The 11,336-nt window shown below is 58.1% G+C and overlaps 1 protein-coding gene across 1 annotated transcript; it reads right to left on the reverse strand.

Moving 5' to 3' along the window:
- Positions 1-823: 823 nt before the first annotated feature.
- On the reverse strand, positions 824-11,130 carry INSIG1 (insulin induced gene 1). The gene is made up of 6 exons (XM_059396031.1): positions 11,016-11,130; positions 10,087-10,512; positions 7,789-7,913; positions 6,415-6,581; positions 6,131-6,230; positions 824-2,779 (listed from the first exon to the last, which is right to left on the reverse strand). The coding sequence occupies exons 2-6, from the start codon at positions 10,484-10,486 to the stop codon at positions 2,750-2,752; spliced, it is 822 nt and encodes a 273-aa protein (XP_059252014.1). The 5' UTR covers positions 10,487-10,512; positions 11,016-11,130; the 3' UTR covers positions 824-2,749.
- Positions 11,131-11,336: the final 206 nt, after the last annotated feature.

Consider the following 11,336-nt stretch of genomic DNA (forward strand, 5'->3'; position numbering starts at 1 on the left):
ACAAGTTTTTTTTTTTTTTTTGTTACTATATTTCAGAGAGAGGGAGAGCGAATCTCAAGCAGGTTTCATACTCTGTGCCAAGCCCGACGTGGGGCTCGATCCCACGACCCTGAGATCCTGACTTGAGCCGCCCCAGCGCCCCAGGAAAGGCAGGTTCCCTCCCTCGTCTTGTCACCAGCATGGAGGGAAAGCCTGTAATGCGAGGGTGAGACGTCCCTGGAGCAGCGGCTGACCAGCAGGCCGGCCAGCACCAGTGTGTCTCTCATCTCCAGAAACTCTGCTGCTGAGGTGGGGGGTACTCAGGACCCGCGGAGTCCCTGCGCTCAGCCCTGCCACTAGCAGAGGGACAAGGAGGAACCTCTGAGTGGTGAATCTCGCCCCTGAGGCAGCAGGATCCCTGTCCCACCTACCCGCCGCAGGCCAGGAAGCGCAGGCCTCGCGGATTTACTCAGACCCGGGCTGGGAGGGTCTGAGCCCCTGGGCTGGACACACATGGGACTCCTCTGACAGGACTTGTTCCTGGGCTCTTTGTGGGGAGACACCTATCTGGGATGGGGAGAAGGGGCCTTCACCTGGACAGAGCACAGATCTCCTGGGGGGCGGGGCCAGGCTCAGGCAGAGGCCCCGCCTCCGGCGCAGGGAGGGGTACCCTGCCGCCCCACTTCCCACCCGAAGTAAAAATACGCTCCAGCAGCGTTTCCCCAAGAGGTTCGCTCAACATTTAGTCACGTTTGAAGAGCTGTAACGCCGTTTCCCATTCCGAACCCTAACATTCCAGAGAACCCCCTCCATCCCCTTAAAGAAAACCTTGTAAACACAAGCGTTGGTTTTGAACCTTTAATAAAAGTAAAAAATGAATGCAAAAAGAACACAGTGCTGAAAACTTAGTATGACTGTGAATCTCACTAGATGTCTGTATCCGGTATAGTGCAAATTTTGTTCGTAATATTTTACATTTTTACAAACGCAAATCACTTTGGTTCATATACTTGCTATAAAGTATTGGCAAAAAAATTCTTCAGATTCACATTTTTTGGCTACATTATTTCTAAGAGATAGAGATTTACTTCCAGTTTCAGAGAAAAAAATACTTACTGTTTGTACATGATCAAGTATACTTTAAAGATTCAATCACTGCTTTCACCTAATAACTTCTGGTTTTTCATAAAATGCTGACCTCTTCCTTGAAAAATCTCTTCACACGGCTAATCATCCAACTGCACTTTCAGAAAACGTGCAGGGGTCAGTGCCAAGTTCGGAACGATCCTGTTTTCTTTTACACAAAGTTCCTCTAATACAGATTAGCTACACAGTCACCTACAATTTGCTCCGAGGTGTTTTTCTTGGAACAAAACTGAACAACCATATCAAGATCGTTGCACCAGCGGAGCCGAGGGGGCACGTTCCCAGCCGCCGGCGCCCGGCCCTCCGATCCCCCGTCCTGCCCACTGCCCGTTTCTTGTCAAAAGGAGTCTCGTAATGAAGTCACTTTCACAGAATTTGAAACAAAAACATTTAAACTGCAAAGTACAAAAAGGTAAATTTGTAAGTAAAAATGCCAGGTCTATCTACCCATCCCACACGTCTGGAGTATTTGGAAAGGACCGGGGCTCAGTGGAGGGCACAACAGAGTAACTTCCTAACTAAAAGAAATTATTGCTGAGTTCCGCCTCCGCGCAGCACTGAAATGAATGGAGAACCCTCTTCAACCTCTCATACGTTAAAAAAAAATAAATATTTAAGAGAATACAAGGCTCAGATTGGTTTCATATACATTGCACTTAATGTTTGAGACCCAGTCCTTGCGAAGCGGGTCCGGGATGGTCTATGCCAGTCCGTGAAGACGTTGTGCTCACCGATATCTCCGAGTGTTTAGAGACGCGCGGCGCTCCAGGCGGCGGCGTGCGCACGCGGAGCTCACGAGGCAATCACGGATTGCAGATTCCAGAGGGCCGTGGACGCATCGCTGTGTCCGTTCCGGTGCACGGGGGGAACCGCACGCGACTCCGGATCCCTAAGCCCGAGACGCTCGGCAGACGGGGACGCCCTCTCAGATTACGGATCTGGGATGAAACTCCCCAGGTGTCGCGGTGAGGCCCTCAGACGACCGCAGTGTGGACCCGCGGCCTTCCTTGCCCTCTGCGCTCGGGGAGATTGTCTGCACAAAGCTCCGCGGCAGGGAGGAGCGCGGCTGTGCGCTGCGGGGCACACGCGTGTGAGGCGTGGGGGCGTGAGCGTCTCAGCACTGGGGCCTCCCCATGCAGCCTCCCTGTGCTCACCGCCACTTCTCTTCTTACCAACCCTATTTTTTAAAACTTTTGGATAAATATTCCTATTTTTCCACACCTCACCTTTGTTAAGCACCATCGGGCTCTATCCCCTGTGGGCAGCGATACAAAACCAACAGCTGGTAATTAGGCTTCAGTTCAAGGCTTTGAAATATGGCAACCTGCTTTTAATAACGTAAGGAGATCAAATACTCGGGAAGCCGTGCCTGCCAGCACTCCCTTGCCCGCCTGGGGGCGCGTCTCCGGAGCGGACTCGGGCACGGGCGCATCAAGCAAGTGCCCTTTCGAGAGAAGCAGCTCTTCTCCGCGTGCTACTCTAGGACAGGTGAGTTATTTTTCCGGGAGTCATGGGGACAGTCAGCCCCATCTAAATGGATCACTGAGGAAAAAAGACAAATCTTTGTCACAATCCAATGTATACTTCTTCCCAAATCGCGCTCTTCTCCGGTGGGTCTGAAGACTCAGTCGCTATGCGGCTTTTCGGGAACCCCCTGCACGGAAAGAGAGCGAGAAGGTGAGCTCTGCGCGCGTGCGAAGGAGAAGCTCTTCGGCTAGAGGGGCCGGGGCAGGAGGGGAGCCACCTGCGCAGCAGACAGCCCCCCCCCCCCCCCAACAACCTCCGCGCTGCCCTCGGCCGGGAGGCTCCCCCCTGCCAGGTCACGCGCCTGCACGACAGGGTAAGCTCTCCCAGTCTGTCCGGTGGGCGGCCTCAGGGCTGCTCCAAGACAGGGCCTGGGCCTCACTCCCTAGCCCTGCCACCCAGGGCCCTTAGGGCCTGCTCGCAGCCCCCCCAGGGCTGGGCTGCGGGCACCTGCAGACCCTCCCGCTCTCCAGGCCCTCATGGCCCTCTGCCACCTTGGGGTCAGCAGCACTTAGGCCGTACCAGCAGGGAGGCAGGGAACCTTCATCAGGCCTGCGTATTTCATTCTTGGGTCCTGGCGTAGTCAGAGACAAGTGTCATTTCCCACACCCCCACCTTATCGGCAGGCCCCCCGCTCTGCTGGCCGCTGCAGGGCACAGAGGACTCTCTCGGGGCGCACGCGGCTCGCGCCGCACGGGGTGTGCCGTCCCGGAGCGAGAGGGCTGCCCTCCTGAGACTGGCGTGCGCAGGTGCGGGGGTGGGAGCCGGGACGGTCAGAGAGGCGGGCACCAGCTGCCCACTGCGGTCGCGGCGGGAGGACGGGGTCTACGGCCGGGGTTGCGCCCAGGAAGGCAGCGGCGCTCAGAAGCTCAGTTGGGGTCTTGGCTGCAAGTGGAGGCAGCCACCCGCAGGGACCCCACGTGCACGGGCTGCGAGGGGGCCCAGCGAGCCTCCCTCCTCCCCCGTCCACACCCTCCACCAACTGCGAGTCCCTACGCACATCACTTCGATTTCTGATCCTAAAAGTAATGCTTTTGCTATAGCTTTTTAAAAGATTTTAAAAAATTTATTTATTTGATAGAAAGAGATCCCAAGCAGGCAGCGAGGCAGGCAGAGAGAGGGGGAAGCCGGCTCCCCGCTGAGCAGAGAGCCCGATGCGGGGCTTGATCCCAGGACCCTGGGATCATGTCCTGAGCGGAAGGCAGAGGTTCTAAAGCACAGAGCCCCTTGCTGTAACTTTTTAAATGAAGACTAGAAAAATCTAACGTACACTAAACCATGCACAGTTCTACTTTCCGGAGCAGCAGCTTCTAACCTGTTCCAGATCCCACCTCCCTGCCGTCTCCCCAAGAGGCTGGTCTCCTCGAGTGCTGCCCACCAAGTCCGAGGGCCCGTGCTGTGGAACAGGAATTCAAGCTGGCTCCCGCCCACAGGCATCCGTAACTCCCTGAAGCCATGGCGCCAGAAGCTGCCGGAAACCGCGCTCCACCGCAGAGCCCTCTCCAGCATCAACACAGCCAGGAGCACAACTGAACACCGCTTCACACATGCTCACCCGTCCTGGCTCTCCAGCCCGACAATGGGGACCTTGCCGTGTCCCTTGCCTGGAGCCACCAGGAGTGGCCACCTGCCACCAGCAGCTCCCCTCCTGGCCCACAGCACCGCGGGCGGGCGGCCCAGAGGAAGAAGCCCCCGCTTCTGACTCTGCTAACTGTCCCTGCGGCTGGGACCCGGGGCAGGACCCGCACCCTCTCACGGATGGAAACAGAGGCGGGTGGGCACAGAGCCTTGACAAGTCCCTCATTCTCACCACCTGGGCGGGAGGGGGATGGTCACACCCCGCATTTCAAGACACGATAGGAACATCCTTAGGGAAGTTCCCCGCTTCTAAACACTAAAGAGGAAGAACGAGCCTCAGTAAGGAGCATCACAGCCCTGCAGTTAGCTAGTTTTATCTCTACAACTTAGCGGTTCAATTTTTAATTTTAAGCTTTCTACCATAATGACCTACGGGGCACAGCAAGGACCATTCACGAACACAATCTTCAAGCGGTATTTTCGAAGGTACAATTTGCATGACTTTTAGAAGACGTTTCCTCCCACCATTTCTAGACGCTTACAACTCGTGCCCGTGGGAGGCCCGTCACGACCGGAAGACACGTGTACGGGCTGAGCCTGGGTCGAACCTTCTCTGAGAACACAGAGCAGCACCCCCAGCAGCCCGAAGCCACCACCTCTGACGTGCCGAATGTCATACAAATGTTCGTCTTATGAAGTCCCCCTGGCTGACGACAGCTTTATCCCGAAAGCTGTATTAGGAGTTCTCCACTGAAGTTACTGAAACAGGAGCGTGACAGCAGCCAAGCACTGGCAGACGGACGGCGGAGAGACGGTGGGTCTGCCAGGTTCTGCTCGGAAAACCAGTCAGTGGGCTGGCTGGGGGCAGGAAGCCAGCCTGAGGGGCATCCCCCATGAGGCTGCATGGGCCTACAGAAGTCAGCCAAGTCCTCTGACCCTCATCAGGGCTGCGAGAAACTGTATTTTCACCAATCCCCCATCGAGGCACTGGCTGCACAGAACTCTAAGGGCTGAGGGGGGCGACGGGGGACGAGGAGCTCCAGAACCAATGGGACAAGCTACACGTTCTGTCTTTCGGAAATCAGCTCTATTTCTGGGAACCAGCCCAAAGCAGCCTTCAAATTCGACCCCCACCAGCGAGTATCAGCTGGCACACACGAACTCTGTAAGCAGCCGGAGGGACCGAGATAAGTTTTCTGACCCAGCCCCTGGCTGCTCTTTGAGGGCAGCGGCCTCCTAGGGCCACAGTTCTCTTCAGTTCACTTTTTGAAGGCCTAGAGTCCAAGTCAACTCGAGAAGAAGTTTAATGTCCACGTCCACTAAAGTGTTTAGACATGAGTGTTTACTTCTGACCAGAACCACCGAAGCGACCCCGACTTCCTCTGCCTTCCGGCTCGCGGGAAATGGCTCCGCACCCCGGAAGCCGGGCTCCCCCACCACGGCGGGGTTTCCAGCGCTGCTGAGCCAGGCCCATGGGTCCCAGGAAGGGCAGGGCCGGCCTCCCCAGGCCCGGACCCTGGCGCAGGGTCTCCTGGCACCTGCTGCCCCGCAGGATGGGGGGGCCCGTGACCCCCCCATCAGCCACTGTGGCCACTGCACTCTGCCGGTTCCCGGAGTAGCAGAGAGCGCAGAAAAGTCACCACTCGCGTCTGTTCCGTGACGGGTGGCCCTACTACTCTGCTTGTTTCCTAGCTCCCCATGTGTTTACAGATCCCTGAATCTTTACAGTTTAGCAAAGAGCTGCCTTGGTGTTGTTACTCTTTTTTTTAAAAGTCTGCTTTTCTCAATAATCGTTCTTGGGTCTCAACTAGACATCGAGCAGCACACGTCACAGCGACTCTCGTCAAGCGCTTCTACGGGGCTAAGCCCCGCCGTGCCAGGAGCTGCCCGCGTCAGGACGTACCATGGCCAGCTGCCGCCCGATGTTGCCCACGGTCACGCCTCCGGAGAAGAAGATACACGGCAGCCAGGAGCGAATGTACAGAAAGTCTGGGGACGTGTACCTGCGGAGACAACAGAGGAAACAGTGCCGTCAATCCACGACCAGCAGCACTTCTGAGACTTTCCTGCCTAAATTGACCTCATGTTTATGTAAGTAAAACAGGGCATCTCAGCTTCGTGGGTATTTCTAACAAAAGTGGAGGAATGGCTGGCAGACGCAGTCGCTGCCTGGGGGCGCAGACTTACTGATAGACACCATTGTACACCAGCAGCTGGGTGATCAGCGTGGCCAGGAAGGCGATGGTGATCCCAAGACCAAGGCCACTTCTTGAACGGTCGAATGTCCACCAGAGGCCCAAAGACAGGGCCGCTAATGTCAGGGAGAGCTGGACATTATTGGCAAAATCCAACTTCTAGTGATGCAAGGTTAAAGAAAAGTTCAATAATTTTCAAGATGATCAAAACAAGCCAAAGAAAAAACCAACCAGACAAGCAAACAAAACGCCCCAGAGCCTACACGTGTGCTTTCATTATTCCACAGCCCATAATTCTCCATCCAAAGAACCCGCCCAGACTGCAGCAGAAAAGGTCTGCTGGGTACAAGGCTGCCATGACCCCGAGGACTCCGCTGGGTCACTCGGTGAGACACGATCTACAAGGAAACGCTCCAGAAGCTCCAGCTGCTGGTATCTGACCACGGAACAGCACATTTTGTTGCTGAGTCATCCGCAGTCCCCGTCCTATTTCTTGTTTTGACTATTAACTTGAGCCGAGGAAACACACTTCTCTCCCCATGTCTCCTCGGGTGCCTCATCCGTTGTCATTCGACAGTACGCGCTCCCACAGTCCGTGGACACACGCCTGCCTCTCATCACAGCGCTACCGACTGGCAGGTGAAAACACAAATGTTGTCAGAGCTAAGGTATAATATCCCGTCTTGACGCTTCCCGTTAAGATACAGGTAGAGTAGGACATAGTAACTCTAAAAAGACCTTCCCCTAAGATTTTGAAATAGAATCTAGTTGTGTTAAAGAAACCCCAAGTCTTTTGAGACCTGGGAAACTACGACCCGTTTTCCTGACAAACGCACTGACGTACAGCGCGGATGTTCTCTGTGCAATACCTTCCACCCAAGGGCTCAGGAAGTTTAGGGACCTTTGGTTAAGAACCCCCTGCAGAGGACACCACCTTTGCTGGCCCTGAGACTTCACAGCTGGCACAGCCAGGGAGGGGCAGAGAAGCAGAGACCCGTCTCTCTCCAACCTCTAGAAGCAGCGGCCCATGAACAGGGACCCCCCCAGCCGCTGCTCCCCAGGCCAGAGCAACCAAGTCCTCACAGCAGAGGAGGTGGGAAGGTGAGCGGGAATTCACAAAACCCACTCCAAGGGGCCGGAAGACTCGCACAACAGAGATAGTCCTCTCCACTTCTGGGATTACTTTAAGTTTCCTGAACCACTTTGAAAACTCTTGCCAAGTAGACACCAAGCCAAGGTCTTTAAAGGTCTGGAAGAAGGCCATTCAACTGACCTAGGAGACAATACATACTGATTAAAAGGCACAGAACACTTCAACATGTAAGCTAAGGAAATGCTCTGGACCGAGCACATCTGCGAAGGATACGGCGCTGGCGTGGTTGATGCCAACGAAGACGGCCACGCAGCGCATCACGCTGGCCCACTCCCGCTTGAACTTGTGCGGCTCGCCGAGGTGACTGTCAATGCAGGGGTACAGCAAGCCCACGACAGCTAGGAAAACAACACAGTGTTAGAGCATGCTGGCTCACAAGGAAAGGATCTCAATGTGCCAATCATTAACACATTACTCAAATCAGTTCTTTTCCTAGAAAAATGTACAAGCTATAATATGACAGCCGAAGACGGATTTTGTATTTCTGTTTTCCTTGAGTACAAACAAAAGGATCACACTGTTTTGAGAAACTGAAAATAAAATGGCTGTTCTTCAGTCCAGGTGAGCACAGACTTGAGTCGGGCAGGGGTAATTATCCATATAACGCTATGACGAGTCAACCATGCTGAGCCTGCCCCGACTCCAGGTCCTGACCTGTGGGAACAGCCTGGGACCAGGCTCAGAGAACCAGGTCCCTGTTCCCCGTGGGCTCTGATGGGACCTGGAGCTTCATGTCTGTTCCCTCATGTGTAAAATGACGAGGGTTATGTAACTAGAAGGCGGAGTAGGAAGAGCTTACTGTTGGGGGAGAGTTATGGCTTTTTCACAGGCACAGAATTTTAAAACAAGAGAACAGAGAAATTAGACAGGGGAGGGTGTGGCGTTCCAGGACAGAAGCAAAGCAGACAAAGCCAAGGCAGGACCAGGGCACATGGGGACTGGTGGCGGTCCTGGCCCCGGGACCAACTGTGGGACACAAGGCTCAGAACCTAAAGTCACCGAGGGTGGAGGCTCGAAAGCCACGGGGCAGTTCCACCTGGTGTCCCATGAAAGAGGAAACTATTTCAGGTTCCGGAACAGAGAAACAAGAGACACAGTCCTGATAAAACATCCGATGGGAGAGTTTCAGTTTCTATTTCGTATTACATTTTACCAAGTTCTAATTTTAGAGTTTTGAAAACCACAACCCAAACAATTCTAGAACTTATTTTGCTATAACTTAACCTTACCTTATAGGGTTAAAGGCTAAAGAGATACAAATGTACTATTGGATCTTGCCATAGCTTATCTGATAATTTTTTTTTTTTTAAATGAGGCAGGAGACACTGTGTTTCAGATAGTCCTAGAATCCCCTGAAGCTTCAACTGCAAATAAAGCCTAACCTAAAATACCTCATTTTTAAGATCAGATCTTTGATTCGGAGAAAGAACTGCTTTACCATATGTGCATGAAAAAAGGAATCTGCCTCTAGGTAAAAATCTCAAAGAGGATTTTTAATAGGATAGCCATATGCTTAAAGGATTTACAAAGGCCAAGTAGGACCCTATCTTCCTAAGAACAGAGACGAAAGCAGTCTACACACTGAGCAGCTGCAGTATCCCCTATGATGCGTCCTGGCTAGAACACAGCACCCGGCTCTGAGCCCTGTGTCCTCCAGCTGTGGTCAGTGAGTCTGCTGCCAACAGGATGTGTCTCCACAGTCCAGGGGACACACCCAGACTCCACGGAGGCAGTCTGCAGTGTGATGCACAGTGGCCCCGCCGTCCACTGTGTTCCCCTAAGACAGGGATGCTTAAGGCCTCTGTGACTCAGTTTCCATATCTGTGAAATGGAGCCATCAGAGCCTGCTGTTGTGAGATGCACAAAGCAGAGCACATCAAACACAAAGCAAGCAGTCCGTAAACGCCGGCTACACAGCGACAGCGGGGCACACCTGCCCCGACCCGGTCCCACATGGAAGACCGCTGCTCCGTCCGGCAGAGCCGGCGCGCTGAGGGCAGGGGCCCGAGTGCCCTTTCCCGCTCCGCACCTGGCGCCCGTGGGGGCTGCGGGGAACAATGAGCGCCGGCCCGGCACGGAAGCGCTCCGTGGCCTGCGAGCCGAGACCAAGCGCGCACTCTCAGGTAACCCAGAAAGTCCCCAAGAGGGTGGCGCGCCCGATCCCAGGCACTCGCCGGGCGGCACCCCGCGGCACCCCGGCGGCGGGATGGGCGTCCCCTCCGCGCGCCGCCCCCGCCCGCCGGCCCACGTGACAGTTTGTTTTCGGCGGCCGGCGGGTAGCGTGTTGGCGCGCCCGGCCAATGGCAGCGAGGCCGCGCCGCTCACCAGTTCGCCGGCCGCCAATCCCGGGCCCGCTCGGCCAGGGGACAGCGGCGGGCTCTGCGCGCGGCCCCCGGGCCAGGTCGGCGGGAGGCTGCCCCGGCGCCCCCGCGGCTCCCCCCGCGACACCCCCCAGCGCGCCCTCCCCACCACGCCCGCGCCCTCGCCCAGCGCGCACCCCGCCGCACTCACCGGCCGCCGTCCCGCAGCACGGGGGCACCCACCAGGCCGACGAGAAGATGGTGGCGATGACCTCCTCGGGGAACAGGGTGACGTTCCGCTGCACCTGCAGCAGGTTGAGCACCAGGGCCAGCACGACCCCCACCGAGAACAGCACCAGGCTCCGCTGCACCAGGTGGTGGTGCCAGCTGCCGGGGGGGCCACCGGCGCCGCGACCCCCCGTCCCGGGGCTGCGAGGCCCGCGGGCGGGCGCGGGGTCCGGGTCCGGGCCCCTGCGGGCCGCCAGCGCGGCGGGGCTCAGCATGTCACCCACTTTGGCCGCCAGCCCTCCGGCCCCGGCTCCCGGGCGGCCTCGGTGCCTGGCGCCCTGGGCGCAGGAACAGCTCCAGCAGTGGTCGTCCAGCCTGGGCATCGGTCACCGCGGGCGGGCCGGCGCTCCTGCGGGCAGACGGAGCGGGGGGCGGGACCCGTCAAGTTCGCGGGCCAGGGGCGCGCGGGCCCGGGGGGGCCGTGGGGCGGACCGCGACGCCCACCCATAGCGGCTCGTACGGGAGAGCCCGGGCCTCTGGGGCGCCCGCAGATGCGCGGCCCGCGCCGCAGGTCCCGCGGGGAGGTCCCCCTGGGCGGCGCGCGGGCTGGCGGCAGCCGGGTGTCCGCGGGCCCGCGAGTGCCCTCCGCACGCCCCTCCGGTGCTGGCCCGTCCGGCCCCAAAGTTTCCCGCATGCCGTCCGCGCGCGGCGCAAGGTACCGGGGCCCGGACGGAGGGGACGCTGAGCCGGCTCGCCGGGGTCAGGGGGTGCAGCCCCGCCCCGGGGCCGGGCCGGGGTCCGTCCCGCTCCCGGGAGGGGGTGGGGGCGCCCGGACCTCCCCATCCACGCCCCTGGCCCGAGCTCGGCCCCAGCCCGCGCCCGCCTCCGAGCCCCCCACTGCGCCCGGCGTACCTGTCCGAGGGGCGCCCGCGCGCGCGCTCACGGAGGAAGGAGGTCAAGGCCCGGACCTCCTGGAGTTGGGCCCGTGGCGCGGGGCGCGCGGCGCAGCTTATAAGGCGGGCGGAGGGGCGCCGGGTCACGTGATCCTGCCCGGCCCGCCGCTTGGGGGCGTGGCCTGCGCGCGCCCCGCCCCGCCCGCGCGCCCGTCCGCTCGCGGTCTGGTGAGGCGGCCGCGGCCAATCCGGGGCGGGCGGCCCATATGACGTCAGCACACGCCACCGCCGCCTCGCGCCGCGCTGGCTCGGGAGCGCGGACGGTCGGCGGGCGGACGGC

Source organism: Mustela nigripes, chromosome 4 (genome assembly GCF_022355385.1).
Source record: "Mustela nigripes isolate SB6536 chromosome 4, MUSNIG.SB6536, whole genome shotgun sequence".
Lineage (NCBI taxonomy): Eukaryota > Metazoa > Chordata > Mammalia > Carnivora > Mustelidae > Mustela > Mustela nigripes.

Bases quoted from the DNA above. Each gene is read 5' to 3' on its own strand.
- INSIG1 (XM_059396031.1), bottom strand. From the start codon at position 10,486: ATGCCCAGGCTGGACGACCACTGCTGGAGCTGTTCCTGCGCCCAGGGC. The intron at 7,914-10,086 runs GTGAGTGCGGCG...TTGTTTTCCTAG, and splicing joins GTGCTGCGGGACGGCGGCCG to CTGTCGTGGGCTTGCTGTAC. The intron at 2,780-6,130 runs GTACGTCCTGAC...CTTTCCGTGCAG, and splicing joins TCGGGCGGCAGCTGGCCATG to GGGGTTCCCGAAAAGCCGCA.